Source organism: Pteronotus mesoamericanus, unplaced genomic scaffold (assembly GCF_021234165.1).
Source record: "Pteronotus mesoamericanus isolate MK-2021 breed Mesoamerican mustached bat unplaced genomic scaffold, CSHL_Meso_final contig_181, whole genome shotgun sequence".
NCBI classification, from domain to species: domain Eukaryota; kingdom Metazoa; phylum Chordata; class Mammalia; order Chiroptera; family Mormoopidae; genus Pteronotus; species Pteronotus mesoamericanus.
The window spans coordinates 1,974,113-1,992,960 of record NW_026555077.1 but is presented as its reverse complement, the minus strand read 5'-3'; the positions used below and the strand labels follow the sequence as shown (position 1 = coordinate 1,992,960).

At 34.8% G+C, this 18,848-nt stretch overlaps 1 protein-coding gene across 1 annotated transcript in view; it reads left to right on the top strand.

Moving 5' to 3' along the window:
- The window catches only part of LRRIQ3 (leucine rich repeats and IQ motif containing 3), a 94,039-nt gene extending 79,803 nt beyond the window's left edge, over nucleotides 1-14,236 (top strand). The window contains exons 6-7 of the mRNA XM_054566819.1: nucleotides 5,246-5,972; nucleotides 14,080-14,236. Coding sequence (XP_054422794.1) covers nucleotides 5,246-5,972; nucleotides 14,080-14,236 — 884 coding nt within the window. The remainder of the gene's footprint in view (nucleotides 1-5,245; nucleotides 5,973-14,079) is intronic.
- Nucleotides 14,237-18,848: the final 4,612 nt, after the last annotated feature.

Genomic DNA, 18,848 nt, shown 5'->3' with positions numbered 1-18,848 from the left:
TTCTCTACATCTCTGTAACTTTTTATCCTATTGAAGTAGTCCCCAGTTTTTTGTAAACTTTATTTGTGCTTTATGATGATTTTGGAACATATCTTAGATAGGCCATTTATACCACATTATGTGCATATAATGTCCTGGCTGGGGTGGGGGAAGACCTCAAATGCTTCTGTATTGTTACCAAGAAAATCTCGAAGGAAGAAAATAGCCATTGTGTCACCATAATTTCAGTGACATTTAGGTGCCTAACAAATCAAGGAAAACTCAGTGCATGACAGAAGTTGATGTCACATTTTCTTTGTTTGTATTTCCTTTTTCTCCTTTCCCTCTTATTCTTCTTTGTTTCACCTGAACTCAAAACTGCCTCCAAGCCTGTTTACCACACAAGGCCATTTGCTTTTGTTAAGATGTAAGGCAGTTTTGCTGAAGAGAGCAACTCCTTCAGACCCATTTGTGAACATTCAGGCCATGCTTGCACTGATTTTAAATAGTCTTAGACCATTTGTTTCTTCACAGATGGCTCATAAATCTGTAATACATTTAGAAGAACCAAACAAGCTCTGTTGACCAAAAATGGTACTGGCTTCTGTGTTTCTGTGAGTTCTAAAAGTTTCATGTGACAGTTAAAACTATCTGTTGACCCTGACCAATGTGGGTCAGTTGGTTGGTTGTCATCCCACAAAGTGACAGTTTGCCAGGTTGACTCCCTGGCAGGGCACATGCCTGGGTTATGGGGTCAGGCCCAAATTGGGACATGTACGAGAGGCAACTGACCAGTGTTTCTCTCACATTGATGTTTCTCTACCTTTTTTTCCTCTCCCTTTCCCTCTCTCTAAAAACAGATAAAATAATTTAAAAAAATTATCTGTTGAAGCAGTTGAGAATAAATTAATTACAATTGGTCCAGTTGTTTAGCTCTCAAATAGAGAATTTCATATTTTGTACAAATATAAGAATAACTTTCTAGCAAGCATTCATTTTTCATAGGGTAAACTGTATTTGAAAAATACCTTGCATTGAAGAAGGCAGTTTGTAGAAATAATGGCTGTACCTCAAAAATCATCTGGTATAATTAATAAAAACTATAGAAAGGTGTTTTTTTCTCAGTTTTTACCTGATTATTACTGGTAATCTTGTAAATGGAAATAGTGTTACTTTAAAATGATTTTCTTGTTTATAGAATTAAAAATTTTAAAATGACATTATATTAAAGAAATTATTTTTTTAAATTAAAGAATTTAAATATGGCATTAATAAAATGTTAGCTTATGTTTGGATATAAAAGGTATAAACTTCAGAAATAGTAATACATAGACTATTTAACCTAGTTCTCTATCAAATTTCCCCTCCAGTATTCATCTCAACAAATTGCATCACCATCCATTTGGTTTCTAAAGACAAAATGCTAGTCGCATTCACACGTGATTTCTTCTTTTTCTCCTCTGTGATCTTATTTATCAACAGCCCTATTGATTTTGGGATATTGTAAAAAAATATCCCAAATCTTTCCTCTTCTCTGCAACTTCATTGCGGCCACTCTGGCCCTGCCTACCACCAAATCTTGCCTGTGGCTCCATAGTTGCCTTTAAACTGGCTTTTCTCCTATACTCTTGTGGTCTGCATTCAAATCCATTTTCTTCATGGCAAAATCACATATCATATTACTCCCCTATTAAATGGCTCTAAATGTCATAATAAAATCCAAACTTTTTTCCGTGGCCTAGAATACTCCATATAATCTGTCTTACGTCTCTGATCATATCTCACACCACCTTTATCTTGTTCACTGAGTTCCAACAAAAATGGCTTTCTCTTTGTATCCCTAACAGGACACATGTGCCCCTGTGTAATGTCCTTACAGTCACTTCTCATTTCCCTTGGAGCATTCTTTTCCCAAAATTTTCCCACTTACTATTCTTTCTGGTCTTTTACATTTGAGATTGAGTTGAATTTCCTATTCAAATATTTCCTGTATACCCGGTACAATTACTAAACTTCCTGTCATTTTACCCGATTGATTTTCATGAAGTCACTCATTCTTGTTAGATATGTTCCTGTTTGTGAGTTTGTCATCTGCTTTCTGCCACTAGAAGTTCCATGAGACCTGGGATCATGCCTTTCATAGTGTCTCATCTCCCATATTTACAAACATACCTTATACATAGCACATGTTCAGTGTCATATGTATTTTTCACATATATTATATTTGCTATCTGATTCCTGTGTTTAGGAAAGAAAGTATTTTTCCAGTAAAGAGAGATGGCTAATATTCATAAAAACCAAGTAATTCTCAGAGAATTAAAAAGGCAAGTAAAATTTAGAGGGAAAAATAAATTGAGGGAGTTTGAATAAGAAACTTTATAGTTGTGATTTCTGAATTTTGAGTGAATTTTCAAGCTACTAAATTATAAATGGATAGATGGAAAGATGGATAGATAGATGGATTGATAGATGGATAAATCAGAATGACTAGGAAGCTGGAAGCTATTGAGTTCTTCATTGAGTCCATATGTAATTTTGAGTAGTTGCCATTGGGGGAAGTTGGTCTCTATTACATTACTAAACCACTGAAATTGAAATCTGAGGTCTGAAATTGGATAAGTGTTCAGAGTCTTAGAAATACTAGATACATTATCCAAAAATAATTTAAAATAGAAGGACAATTAACATATCAGGATGAATTACAATTGAAACAAATTAGATATTAATAATTTAGGAATGAGAAAAATAGAACACTCTAATATGACCACACATAGCAATTAAAAATCCTAAATATCTATTTTAGATATCTTATATAAATGGAATCATGAAGCATTTGTCTTTCTGTGACTGACCTATTTCGCTTAGCTTAATGTCCTGAAAGCTCATTTAATTTGTCATGTATTGGGGAATTTCCTTCTTTTAAAAGACTGAACATATTCCAGAATATGTATATGCCACATTTCTTTAGTCATTCATATGTTAATGGAAATTTAGGTTGTTTCCACACTTTGGCTATTGTGAATAATGCTCCAGTGAACATAACAGTGTTAGTATCTCTTTGACATCCTGATTTAAATTATTTTTGATAAATGAGAGAAGTGGGGTTGCTGGATCATATAGTAGTGTTATTTTTCATTTTTTGAGGATCCTCCATACTGTTTTCCATAGTGGATGCATCATTTTTCATTGCCACTAACAGTGTGCAGAGGTTCCAGTGTTTCCACATCCTTACAAACAGTTGTGGTGTTTGTCTTTATAATAGTAGCCATCCTGCTAGGTGTGAGCAGATATCTCATTGTGGTATTAACTTATACTTCCTTGATGATTAGTGACATTGAGTTTTTCTTTTTCCATGTATTTGATGGCCATTTGGGTGTCTTCTTTAGAGAAATGTTTATTCAAGTCTTCAGCCCATTTTAAAATGGAATATTAAGTTTTTTACCATTGAGTTGTAAGAGTTCTGTATATTTTGGATATTAACCCCTTATCAGATATACATGTTTTAAAAATATTTTCTCCCATTCTGTGAGTTGCCTTTTTCACTCTTGATGGCTTTTCTATGCAGAAGCTTTTTAATGTAATGTAATACCACTTGTCTATTTTTGCTTTTATTGACTATGCTTTTGGTGTCACAGTCACGAAATTGTTGTCAAGATGAAAGTTATAAAGCTTCCTCCCTATATCTAGGAGTTTTATAATTTCAGGTCTTATATTTAAATATTTCATCAATTTTGAGTGATTTTTGTATACATTGTGAGATAAGTTTCCAATTTCATTCTTGTGCATGTGGAATTGCAATTTTCCCATCACTATTTGTTGAAGAGACTATTCTTTCTCCATTTTGTATGCTTGGTTCCCTTGTCAGACATCAGTTTACTGCATATGTGTGAATTTATTTCTGGACTCTCTATTCCTTTCATTAGTCTATATGTCCATCTTCATGCCAATACCTTACTACTGTATTTTGATTCCTATAGTTTTATAATGTATTTTGAAAACAAGGAGTATCATGCCTTTTTGTTTTTTTTCTCAAGACTGATTTGTCTATGTCTTTTTTATGGTTTCATATGAATTATAGAGGTGTTTTTTTTCTATTTTTGTAAAAAAAATGCCTGTAGGATTTTGATAGAGATTGCATTGAATTCATAGGTTGTTTTGAGTAGTACAGACTTTTTAAAAAAATTGATTCTTTCCATCCATAACACAAAATTATCTATTTATTTGTGTCTTCTTCATTTTCTTTCATCAATGTCTTAATGTTTTCATTTTGAAGATCTCTCACCTACTTGGTTATATTTATTTGTAAGAATTTCATTCTTTTGATGCTATCATAATGGAGTAGCTTTTTAAAATTTCTTTTTCAGATTTTTTTTGTTAGTGTATAGAAATTCAACCAATTTTTGTATGTTGAGTTTGTATTCTGCAATTTTACTCAATTTACTGGTTCCAACCATGTTTTGTCTTTAGTTTTCTAGCTACAAGATTATGTCTTCTGCACATAGGGATAATTTTACTTCTTCCTTTCTGGTTTTATTACTGGCTTTCATAGAGTCCAAATTAAGTAACCCTTATCAGTGAGTAGTTTTTCAAGCAGTGATTGAGGGAGCCAGGATCTTCCCAACCTGTGTATCTACCATCTTCTGGGGACTTATCCTTACCTCTGTGCAGTGGATCAAAAGAAGAAAGAAGGAGGAGGCACGTTTGTTTCTTAATAGCCATGGGCCAGGAATGACACATATCACTTCTGCCCACACTCTGTTGGAGAGGACTTAATCTCATGGCCACAATAATAGCAAAGAAGGATGAGAGATTTGGTTCCTTTGTGTATCCAGTGAAGGGAAAAACAATGTTATCGACAGCAATTAGTTTCTACCGGAGTTAAGAAAAACAAGGTAAAACAGATGATAAAGTTCTCTGTAATTATGAGATGATAACTATATGGAAAACTAATATGTATATTTAATTATAAGATACTGCTTTTGAGTCAGTACAAGTTAAATAATTTAAATAGATAAGATACTACAGGAAACATAAGAATCAGTGCACTTCTATGTTAAAATGTTTTAATAGTGATTTTTTATTTCCAAAAATCACTATTAAATCACACATTGAAAAGCAACATCAGTTGGGAAAAATGCTTCTTAATATAAATAAATAGCAGTTTCTTGTGAATTTTATTAATGTATCTTTCAAAACAATTGGTACAGAAATTAAACTGTGCTTAACACTTGTATAATATATTGTATTTGTCTGCTGTGTGATGTAGGTCAGGAGTCTAAGGATGAAACTGAGGATGAAGAATTGCATGCCAGATTTAGGATATCAGTGTTTAAACCACCCATATATTCTTCAGGTTCATTGAAATATGCTGCAGTGTCAAAAGAGAAAAAACAAGATTCTTTTCCTACATATGTCCAGCCATTTCCTACCACTCATCAAAAACCAGTAATTAAAAAAACACACACGTTGTTGGAGAAGAATGCAAGAAGAGAGTTTTTTACAACACACAGAACTGGTATAAAACTTAAAACACTCTGTGATATTGATAAATACTACTCAGAACAAAAGAAGCAGGATAGCCATAAGAAAGAAGTAATCGCTGTAACCATGGTTCAAGCTGCCAAGGAAAGAGCCAGCTCAATTGTTAAAGAAACTTTATATAAGAAAAAGTGTGCTGCACAAAAACAAATGGCAGATGATAATAGGGCAATTCAGGCTGGTTTATACCAACTTTGGCAGGACCGAGTCAACTACCTTGAAAAAGTTAGAGAAAGGAGAGCTTTGTTTTTAGAAGGAAAAAAACGAAAAGCTGAAGACCGTTTATTAATTCAAAACTTAAATAATGAGCGCACTGTTTTAATTAAAGGGATAACTAAACTCGACAGATTGAATAAAAATAAAGCTCTCTTAAAAGAGAAACATCTGATTGTTCAGCAAAAACTAGAAACAGAAAAATATCAAAAGAATTTACTTAAACACATGAAGGAATTTAAGTAAGTACAATTTTGACATAATAGAAGTGTTTAAGTCAATTTCACATGAATATTGCATAGTAAATATTGAAATCTAATGAACAGTCCTTTATAATATGGTATATCCAACTTTGGAAAACAGAAATGGACAAATATGTCCTAAGTGTGTGTGTATCAAAGATGATACAGTAAAACAACTATATATTTCCCCACCCCACCCTATCCAACAAAATATGCTTCTTAATTAGTGTTTCTTCTTACTGTAAACAGCATCATTATTAGCCTCTTGACCAGTGCTACTAAACACAGTATTTGCAATTCAGTTTCCCTTATTGCCAACATCTAATATGTTTCTTTATTCATTTTACTTCTTAAAGGAATCTCAAGTGGGTCCTTCTTTTTCAATCCCACTTCTCCTAAACTAATTCAGGTTCTTATGATTCCTCTGGAATTCACATTGTCCTTTCAGCTGTGACCTTTATCTCCATTCTCCACCCATACCGGTTCTCCAGCCTATAAACGTAAACCGTCCTTTAAAATTGTTTTGATTATGTCATTTGCTACTTAAATATGTTGATACCTTCCAACTGTCCACAAAATAAAACCTAATCTCCTCTGAGCGGCATTTCAGACATCATGCTCTCTTCCAGTCTATCTAGGCCCAGCCTACTAAATTTTATGCGGTAGCCTCCTTCCTCTTCTCCTAGCCTCACTCTTTGCTCCAGACAGACTAAATTATTCACCACTCCCTACTCAACTTTGTGCTTTCTTATCCCTAAGGTCTTACTAATTCTATCCCCCTTTTTCCCCTCAAATAATGCACTCTGAAAAGGCACTACAAGCCCACAATGTTAGTATTGTCTACATATCATGCAACAGAGACTCTATGAGGTTGAGCAGATTTTTACTTTAAAGGGCTGAGACTGGTGAAGGAGTAATGCCCATATATAAGGAAAAAAGCACTCTCTCCTCCAGGGAGACACATCAGTAGAAGCTGATGCACAGCGGAGGGTGACTGCTTTCCCCTCTTTGCCCCCATCACGCAGTGCGTGGACTAGACAACCACTGCCAAAATGTACCCTTTTATGATCCAACCAGCTGAAATTGTACCTTCACCATTACTGTCTCTCCAATGGCTTTTCTAGTCTGTTAGTCCTTTTCATTTGGTGTTGCTTCCATGCAGTTTTTAAAAATCTCAATTGTAATAGTTATAAGAGGGCTTATATCAGGTTAGCTCATGAAATCCTTTATAAAATAATTTGGTTTATTGTTCCATTTCAGTGTTTGGTACAGAAGTTTCCAAAACTCTATTCAATATTCTTTTATTGAAGAAAATAGATAAAAATCACAGTTTTTAAATTAAGTGTTGTAAGTATCAGTAAGTCTATCTGGGCTGTATAATAGTCTCTGGTATGGACAAGTGTTTTTTATATCTTTGTACTCAATATTTTAGCCACTGGAATGAGAAGCATTTTTTCTAAATGTTTGTAAACTGAGGATATATAATCAAAATTATTAAATATATACCAAAAATATAACCAAGCTATGAATATAGCTTCTCTAGTCATTAGAATAGATATCTATCTTAGAACAAGTACTTAATTTGATTACAATAAACTTATCCAGCCATTCTTTCTCTGTCCCTCTGTGATCACTGGCATTTCTACAAAGGAGTACTTACCTATCTACATTTGATTTTATTCAAATAGTAATTCAACTCCAGCTGTTGAACATGCCAGGTGATGTGGAGATATACAGATCCTTTGGCCTCAAGAAACTGAAAATCTAGGTGGAGATAAGTCACCAGGCAATAAGACTTCCCAAGTGAAATAATAACATAGCCCATAATAGTACAAGAACTATCAAGGTACAGATTTAAAATTTAAATAAATAGGTGACAGCAATATAGGCAACCTTCAAAGAGAAAACATCAACTTGTCAATTGATTTTAGTTCTCTCCTATACCCCCATACAAAAATTATTAAGATATTCTTGATCTCTAAGAACTCAGAGCCCAGTGGCAAATTTAAGCATATATTTGAATTATTGCAGAGTAGCAACATTACAATTGTTGATTAGAATTTGGAAAAGCCGAGATATGAACTCAAAGCCTTATCTGCAGAGAGTATGAGCCAAATCGACAAATTCAGAATAAGGAATGGCAGAGGAAGGAGCTAGTGAATATGGCTTTACCTATAGCAAGCAGAAGGTTTATGAAGGAGAGTAGTTGAGGTGCGATTGCTTCAGAAACATTAAATTGGTTTAGTTAGGGCCTTTAAATACCAGTGGACAGTCTTATGGTAAAGACCTGTAGAAATCCTACCAGAAAAAAACAATCATTGCATTTAAACATGCATTTTACCACAGAACATTCTTTTTAGGAAATATCTGGGAATATTAATCTTCAGAATACACTTGGGACAAACCTATTTCAAACAAATGCAAACATTTTTCATTGTTCCTAATGAAGATTTTTAAATTTTAAACTATACTTAAGTGAGGAGGTTATAAAACTGTACTGATTCAAAATACTTTAACCTACACTTAGTAAATTTAAATTTTATTTGTTGTGAAAAGATTTTTATTGAGGTATCATAGGCATATAACATATTAGTTTCAGATGTATAGTATCCTGTTTTGCTACTTTTATATAATGAGCACCACGTTAAGTCTAGCTAACATCTGAAAACATAAATTTTTTTTCTTGTGATGAGAACTATTAAAATTTATTCCCTCAACACTCTTAAATATGCAATGCAGTGTTATATGAGAATTTTTAAGATTCAGCAACTTTCAAGTATTCAATACAGTATTAATAGCTATAGTCACCATGATATACATTATATCCCCATGACTTATTTGTTTTATCAGTTTGTACCTTTTGACCCCATTAATCCATTTTACCCCCTCTAGTACCTACCAATTTATTCTCTGTGTCTATGAGCTCTGTTTGATTGTTTTAGATTCCACATATAACTGAGATCAGATGGTATTTGTCTGTGTCTGTCTGACTTAATTCACGTAGCATAATGCTGTCAACTTCCACCATGTTATTGCAAATGGCAATATTTCCTTCTTTTTTATGGCTGATGATATTCATATAAATATATCACATTTTGTTTACAAAGGATATTTTTAGACCATAAAACCATGACTGATATAAATATAAAATGAACATGTCAAAGGTTTTATTTAACTCATTAATTAATGAAGAAACTAGTAAGACATTACAACCAATTCAAATGAGAATTCTAAGAACATACACATTAATAGGTAATCAGAAATGTCAAAAATAAATTTAGTCATTATCCACTGGCAATAATCAATTGCAATTCAGTTGGACAAAATTCATTTACATTTCTATAGACATGGATCATTTGCATTACTCATAGTTTTTCTTAACTTATAAAGCTGTAAAATAGCTCAAAGAGATTGAAATACACAGATTACTCTGAAGGGTGCACTAGACAGGGCACACCGTATATTTTTAACCCTTTCAAAGTTTTTCGCACAGTTTTTTTTCTGCTATTAGATTCAAGCTTAACAGCCACAGCTTTATCCTGGTTATATTTTAAGTGGCCAAACTATATAAATACACACATATATTTAAAACTTATCTAGAAATACTTGAGAACATTATAGCTGCCTATTTCATTTACATTTATAAATGCTATCATTTACAAAAAAAATGGTTTTTACTCTAAGGTGGTCTCAAGAAGAAAGCATTTGCCTTTTCTGTTTATAACTAGCAATTTTTAAACTATTTACTGAAGTACTTTATATAATATCTTTTTAAGTATAAAAATATTTTGTTTTTCTCTGTCATAATTTATAAACGATTTTCATTAATGTACACTCTGTATGTGAGAGAGATTTTTGGAAATAATTTTTCTATAATTTAATAAAAATATTTTGGAAAAGAGAATGAAAGCTAGTCTCATATCAAAACACAAATATAATACAAATCAGTGTTAAAGAAATTCAATCAGCTTAGTTTTATCACAGCAAATTGAATGTCTGGCCATCATTAATTTATAGAAGATACAGAGTCAAGTGAGCTTCCTAATGTATCTTAACTGAATTATCTTCTCATGTAAACTGCTACAAAGATATTATCTTTGAAAGCAGACAGGAATAAGGCAACATAGTGTTGTCCTAAAAGGCATTATTGAGTTTTATTTATAAATATTTTCAAATAAAGATCGAGTATCAACATGTAGAAAAGTGCTATGACTCAAAAAAAAAAAGTAGAGTCTGTCTAGAGACTTCAGAACTTTTTAATTTTTTTTTTTTCTGGTTCAAATACTTAACTTAAAAGCAGCCTAATGAATCTCAATAACCAGTGAAGTCATTACTGAGAGAGTAGCTCCCTGTTCCTGCTGTTGAGGGAGGAGGAATGAAAGAAGAAAGGGAAACCATAAATCTCTAGTTTAGGAAATTGATAAAATACCCCAAGGGGCATTTAAGGATGACTTAAAAAAAGACTTTGAAATGAAAGAACTTATGTACCAGGTAAAAGCTGGTCATACATTTTCCAAAATATTCTTTCCCATATTCTGAAAAATTGATGATACTGCTCAGGGCAGAACAGCAGGCTGTCCATTTTGAAGTTGAGTATCAATTAGCATGAAGATATAGCACATGAGGCAGTTACCCAATTACAAGCAGAATCTTCTGCTTATCTTTATTTTGGTCATCAGTGGACCTCCCAGACTACTCTCTTCATTCACTGCAGTCTTTATATCTTGATTCATAAAGCTTTTCTGAGGGAGGGACTCTTCAGGCCCCTGTTTGGGGGCCAGCTTAGGGAGGGAGTGTGGACTCTGTTCCTGCAGAGCCTGTCCCGGGGGTCATCTTGGATGGGGGGAAATAATAAATTGTTCCAGACACTTCTCTGTCGGCCAGGAGAGGGGGCGGCTCTTCCCTCTAGTGGAGAAGGCCCTGTAATAGGAATGCACAGATGATCTCATTACATCAGTGTGCTAATGTTCACAGAGAATAGATGATGTTGAGGGAAAAAAAAGGCAGGAACACATCGATTTACATGGGTCCGAGATGAGTAAACATGAGAGCGTAAACATAAGAGCGCCAAAGGGTTTAGGGTCTGGGTCTGTGAATAATGTAAATTTCCTTCCCAGCATAAGCTGGTTATCATAGCTTTTGAGGGAAAAACAAAACATGCTTCAGGGAATTTACTTCTATGCCTGATTTCCCCCGGGAACCGCCAAATCAAGTTTAAGGCTGTCTCCAGTATTGTTTCAAACCTGAGCCAGGCGGGGGGAGGCAAAGCAGCCGGGAAATAAGGAGACTTCTTTAAGATAGAATGAGGACCCAGGCCGTATCAAAGCTGAGGGGTGAGGGTCTTTACCCTTTCTCTATGTCCCCCAAGTTTTTTCCCTGATGCCCATTGTGGCTGTGCCTGTCTTAGGTTGCCCCTTCCAACAAGGGGGTCTTACCCATCATTGACTAACCAGCCATTCTCCGGGGTCCAGCAGGGTGATGTGAGGGAGACAGGTTTTGTCTCCTCAGTGGCCTATTTTCCCAAGACCTCCATGCTGAGGTCCAGCCTTGGGGCCCTCTCGCCTGCCAGAGGGGCTACAGTTCCTGAAATAACAGGGGGCCATTTCCCAACACTTTTCCCCATCCAACTTTTACTTTAATCATGGTTAACTTCCAAATTCATAAGAACAACCCTCTCAATTGCCTAACCTAAACACATCTGGATCCCAACAATCTTTAATGTAATTTCCATCAACGTACAAAATCACCATTATAACTTGGAACTACTGTACCTCTTAAATTTGAAACTCTTGTGTACTTATTTATGGCTAAATTCTTTTTCTTTTTTTTTTTTTTTGGCTAAATTCTTTTATCATTTTTAATTCTTTATTTTCACAACATGCAGTCTTCAAAGATAGGCCGCACATATTTTCATGTAGCTTGTGTCAAAGTATTTTATAGGATTTCTTTGATGGCATCAGAAATGGAATTTCTTTCATAATTTTATTTTCCAGTTGTTAGATCCTGATACACTATATAATTATGGTAAATTGTGTTTCTCTTCAATTCTTTTAAACAGGTTCTTTTTTTTAATGTTTTGTCGACAGTTTATAATTGTTATCTGTGGGAGGGCTATTTCAATACATTTTTAGACTTAATCAGTACCCTTAATTACACTTGTAAGTCCCTTTTGTGGTGACTTTTGCTTTGCTATACTTGTCCAGACAAGATTATTTTCCAGAGCTCCAGACACAATAGTTGTAGCTAATTTTCATTGAGTGATTGTTACATTCTAGGCATTTCTCTAAAGTTTTTAAATGTATTAGGTTATTTATCCCTTACTTAACCCTATGAGTTAAACTGTTCCTTCTTAAAGATGAAGGAAATGAAACACACATAGCTTAAAGTAACTGTCTAAGAATCACACAATCAGTAAGTAGCAGAACTGGATTTCAAACCCAAGTTCTCCCTGTTCTCTTAAACACAAGACTTTGCTTCTCATATTCTACTCCCTTAGCGTCACCACATGGATAGCCAGGCTGTTAAAACTCCATTTTACAAAAACAGAACTCCAAACTTTTCCCCCATCTTGTTGCTCTTCTTACATTTTCTGTCTTGATGAATGCCACTATTATTTGTCTAATAGAAGGACTTATTGAATGTCAGGCATTCCTCTAAAGATTTTAAATATGTTAATTCATTTAGTCCTTTACTAAATCCTATGAGGTGGATTATTCCCCCTTTCAAAGATGAAGAAAATGAGGGGGAGAGAATGAAAATAACTTCTCCAAAATCACATGGTGAATAATTTTTAAATTTCTTAGACTTGGGCTCCTTTTTCACTTTCCAAATCCAGATTTTGAGTTCCCCTAAATACAAATAAAGAACACCGTGATGTTTTAGTCAAAGTCTGTTTTTCTAGGCTTATCTGCTCTACTGTTCTTACCAGAACTGTGTTACCCAGACACACAGAGTGTCGGCACTTCTAGGAGCCTGCCACGCTGTGCTACCCTCTCTGCTTTTAGTGTAGCACTGAGGCCTTCCTTGTCTTCTCTCTGCCTTTCTCCAGATTACATTTTCTAATTTTTTCATGTTTCGCTCTGTGTTGTTACATACACTTTCATTATGTTTTTATAGCATTTTATTTCTATGTATATACTTTTACTTCTCTCTCTATAAGCTTCTCATGTATCATGTCTTATACAGCACCTAGAGAATGTGCCAGACATTATGATACATTAACTGTTGAATGAATGAAGATGAATGAATAAATTGTTCTAAGGTCCATGGCATTTCCAGGTTTGACAGTGTAACCTGGTTCATCTTTCTCTAACTTAGAGTTTATATTATTTTCCTAGGGCTGCTATAACAAAATACAACAGACTGGGTGGTTTGTCCAGAAAATTATTTTCTCACAGTTTTAGAGGCTAGAAGCCTAACATCAAGATGTTGAAAGATTTGGTTTCTCCTTTGGCCTCTCTCCTTGGACTCGTATGTGGCTGCTTTCTCAGTGTCCTCACATGGCCTGTGTCCTCACATGGCTTTTGTCCTGTGTGTACAGATCCTTGGTGTCTCTTCATCTTGTCATATTGGACTAGAGCTCACCCATATGCGCTTATTTAAATTTAATTACCTCTTAAAGGATCTAGTCACCAAATACAATGGCATTCTAAGGTACTAGGGTTTAGGACTCCAACATGTAAATTTGGAGGGAACGCAGTTCAGCCAATATCAGAGTCCTAGAAAACGCTTGGATTTTTGAGGCTTAAGTAAAAGTCCTACAAATCATGGCATAGTCTGGCTTAGATATCTTCTTGGGAATCTAAGCCATGGTTTGTACAGATTCTGTTATAGCCAATAGAAATCTTAGCGATATTAACCTGATATGAATATTAGTGAATGTTATAATAAAATTCTATGCAACAAGTGAAGTTCTAAAAAATATAATAAATATTATGTATTTAAAAAAAACTTTCAGCAAACTAAAAAAAAGTAAGTGAAGTTCTATCTTATTTCCTATTTGTATACGTCTATTTTGACTACCTTTAATTATTAACGATTTGACTGAATCTTATGGTGTTAGTAATTTAAAAGCATCTCATTCTGTTACCTTTCTTTTTCCTCTTAGGGCTCAAGAAACATATAAAAGACACTGTGAAGAAAAATTTGTTTTAGATATGCTTGGCTTTCAAAAAGCTTGTGAAAGATTACAAGATGCTAAAACAAAAGTAGCCCTTGTGAAAGCAAATTTAGTCTTAAAAATTCCCCCTGGAATGACAGAATGAACCAACGCCAGCTCATACCCGATGGTCATTTTGAATTATGACCATTATTTTCAGTTAAAAGACTTTGAAATAATACTATAAAAGAAGAAATGCTCCATGTCACAGAATGGATTTGTATATAAGTATTTTTTAAAATACAAAGAGTAATTAAAATGTTTCTCTTACTGTTCATAATTTAATTTAAATCAAGTTGATTTATCACCCCCGAAGATTCCTTAAATATCCAGATGTCCAAGGAACAATTAAACTGATATCCTATATTTCAGGAATACTGTAAAAGGCATTGCTCATATTGTTTCATATCCAGAGTGTAGCAATTTGTAAGCTATTTTCAGTTTCTCTGGCAATATCACCATAGTTATTTCTGTCCCAACTACTGAGCTTTATTAAGACACTGTGTGCTTTGATTAGTTTCATTACCTGCTTTTATATATTAGTTATATTTTCTGTTTATTTTGTTAAAACAATATCTGAATTTTTTTTCAAAATAAAGTTTTCACCACCAAAGCAGTTATTCATACTCATATTCAGAAAATTTTAAATATAAAAGAAAAGTTAAACATTTCTGTTAACCTTCTTAGTTATTATAAGATCTTCTATATTTATTTTTGATGTGTTTGCCTTTGCATATATGGGGCAAAATGAAGGAGGGAGAATACACATACAACTATTTACTTGTGATCATAAAGTATACAAAAATGGTATTTACTAATTTTAAGTGTATTTTATACATTGTCACGGTATAAAATTTGAAAAATAAAGATTATTAAAAAAATATAAAATCTTTTGTAAAATTTTAGTCACTTTTCAATAGTGTTTTATTTAGTAAAGTAATATGTTATTATTATTATGACATTGCTCCCTCAATAAATTGTAGCTAATGTCATTCAACATTTCTCTATAGTACTCATCAATTGTACATGGAAGTTTTTTAAAATCTTTAATTTTCTTAGTCAATGGTAAATTTCTAAAAAGTATTTTGTAACAACAGTTAATCAGTTGTGGTTTTATGCTTGACTGCTAAAAATTCTGGTAGTAATATTCTAATTTTTTGTAACACAACAGCCATATACTTAAGTTCATGGTACCAGCTTCCATTTTCCTGTTAATTTGAAAATAACGAATAAATTAGTCATCTTAGTATTTCTGTTTATTCTTCAAAAAGACCAAAGGGAGATACAGTGAGGTGGTAAAAAGTGTGACAGATACAGGTTCCCATAACAAGTTAGATGACCTCTGTTACCCCAGTTTTTTGTTCTGTCTTTGGAAATAATGCATATCTTTTTGAAATTTAATGAAAATAATAATTCATGTCATATATTATTGTTATGAGGCTTAAATGAGAAAAACACATAAAGCAACACAATGCCTTCCACAAAGTAAGCACTTAATAAAGGTGAATGTGTAGTAGTGGGGGCAGAAGTTTCTTTATGTAGTTATCAGAGGATTTGTCAACTATCTATATACAATTTGAGAGACACCATCAAGAAGTAGAAGGGTTTTTGTGTGATATAGTTCAATGTCATGGGGAGCGCCGCGGTGGAGCGCTCCTGGATCTGAGGGTCACTGTCCGGAGCCAGCTGAGGAGGGAGCGGGACTGAATCCTGCAGAGCCCGTTCCAGGGTTGTCATGGATGCGGGGAATAAACACGAGTCATTGCAAACACTTCTCTCTCTGCCAGGACAGGGGACATGGCTCTTCCCTCTAGTGGAGAAGGCCCCGAGCCCCTGTGTCCAAAAGCTTTTTATTGAGAACCATATGTGCCCAGGGGTTTAGATGCAAAGCTCATCAATCAATGTCAAAAGGCTATGTTTACAGAAAACAGAGATCATAGATAACAACTGAAGGAACACACAGATCTACCTCAGGTCCAGAGTCTGTGAATAATGTAAATCTCCTTTCCAATATGAGCTGGTTATCATAGCTTTTGAAGGAAGAACAAAGCACGCTTCAGGGAACTTACTTCTAGGCCTGATTTCCCCCTGGGACCCCATCCAGTTTAGTGCCGTACCTGTCTTTAGTATTGTTTCAAGACAGAGCCAGGTGGGTGGGGCAGAGCTGCTGAGAGATAAGGAGACTTCTTTCAGGTAGAATGGGGACTCCAGCCATGTCCAAGCTGAGCTGAGGGGTGCGGGCCTTTTTGCCTTTTCTCCATGTACTCCAAAGTCCTTGTCCTGCTGCCCCTACCAGCTATGCCTGTCTTATGTCATCCTTCCACTTGAGGAATCTTACCTGTGTTTGACTAACTGACAATCACAGGGCCAAGCAGGGTGATGTGAGGAGACAGGATTCGTCTCCTCAGTGGTATATTCTCCCAAGGCCTTCTTGATTATTTCCAGCCTTGGGGCCCTCTTGCCTGTCAGCAAGTCCACAGTCCCTGAAACCAGACAGGGCATTTCCCAACAGTTGAATATAATTCATTCAGTCAGTACATTTATTGAATGTTTGTTGTCCTTAATCTATGTGCTCATTCCATATGGACCTTTTACAGCCTTTATGCACAGCAGGTCATCAATAATTTCCTTGGTTATTTCCACTTGATTCTGAGCTCCTTGAAGGCAAAGCCTAATTTACTCATCTCTCTGTTTCTATTACTTTGTACTCATGCAGATATTGTATTACACATAGTGCTTTAAGTTTATAGCTCTGTTCTCCTATTTATGTGCTGTCACAGGTCAGTCTCATGGCCTTTACTGACACTTACTATGTGTATTTTGAAGAATCAAAAATCAGTATCTCCAGGTTACATCTTTAGTTTTAATATGTTTCCTATATTTCCAAATGTATGCTAGGCACCTCTAATTTGAAGGCCTTGAATATTTTAAAAATCATACATTAAAATGGAAGTCATTATTTTAAAAATAATTCCCCAATCTCCAATCTTGCTTCTCCTCTAATATTCCCAAACTCCCATAGATTTATAACCAGCTAAATTGTTTCCCATATTAAAAATTTAAAAGAGATCTTTCACTCTTTTATCTCACCACATCTTATTAAACATGAAGACCTATCAAATGTTATCTGCAGAAGGTCTCCACGACTGGTTAGCTTTCATCAAACCTATTATCTATTTCTCCAGGACACAATTAGTCTATATTTTCTAGCTTACCTTCTCCAATTAAGGGAGGCCCAGAACTGAATTCTGACCCATGGAATCTGTATGAAGGAGATTGGTACCCCTTCCAGGTATGTACACCATGAACTACCCTCCATGATCTTTCCTATTTTTGGCCACCTTGAAAAACACATGTTAAAGATGGCCAAGCCACAATGTGAAAAGCATATGTTCATAAGTCACTGAATGTTGTGCGATCAAGAACACTTCTTTTGTCTCTTACTTGGTCCAAAAGAAAATTCAAATATTGTGAGGGCTTTGTAGACCCACTAACTGCAGTATACCAGCAGCTAATAGTGGTTTAATGAATAGGAAGCTTTGCACCAAAACTAACGGGGCTGCCATCACAAAATTCCCCAGCATATGCGCTGTTGGCTCACCTGGCAACGAAAATATCAAGAAGAAACTCTTTTCTGTCTTACTTTTTGAATTAACTATCTCAACTGTTCTGCTGAGAAATCAATTTTTAGGTTAAAAGCACCATTTAAAAGTAATTTCAAAAACCTCCTATTCTCCCTTCTTTCCCACATTTAAAGGGAAAAAAACAAACATAAGCGCTGACGTTTATTTAGAATTTTGCTTCTTCTAAAAATGTGGTTCTTCAGATAAAGAACAAGAGTGATTATGAGAGTTTAAATGAAGAATGAAGCACTTTATCATAGCTTTGGAAAGAGTCCCTCACAGTACCTGCATGCATAATTGTTAACTACACCTTTCCTGGCATTCCCTGTCCCCTCCCGCTGCCATTCTGCTGCTAGAATACAGATTACAGTCAGGCTCCCTATAAAAATGTCAGCCACCATCATGCTGCAACCCTGATGATACAGAAAGGAAAGCACTTAGGAAAAGAGGAAAGCCACCTGGTTATCCTACAGACTTAGGTTTTCTTCTGTTTAAAGGGCCGAGGAATGTTAACTGCCATAACTATCGACGTGGGTTTTTAATTGTTCAGCTAATTTGCCTCAGACTACAACATGTGGCCTTTGAGATGAGCTGGGCCTCATCAAAACAAGCTGCTTTGTGTTTTAGAAATCTGTAGACACCAACCTCGTACACCTTATTTTGACATGCAGCAAAAGTGTCTAATACAGTTATCTTAATACATGGTAAAACAACAACAAAAACACATCATGAAATGTACTTATTGTGTGTGTCCAGAAGTCTGTTGGGGTATGAAAGTGTTTCCATGTGCATATAAATACACAGATGCCAGCCTGTATGTGCAAATGAGAACTACTGAGAATTAGTGAAGCCAGGAAAAGCAGTGGCTCAAAACATTCAGTCAAAGGAAGCATCTCTTAGGTCTAATTGCCAAAGTGGGGAAACACACAGGATAATTTTTCAGGCCAGGAGAAGATCTTTTTATCTAGTTTACTTTTAGAGAGTGAGATAAATAAAGGAATGATAACAGAAAGATAATGCTGAGTGGCAGGTAACAGGTAGTAACACAAAAGACCAGGCAGGGCTGGATCTAGGTTTTTGTGTAACTTGGTTTAT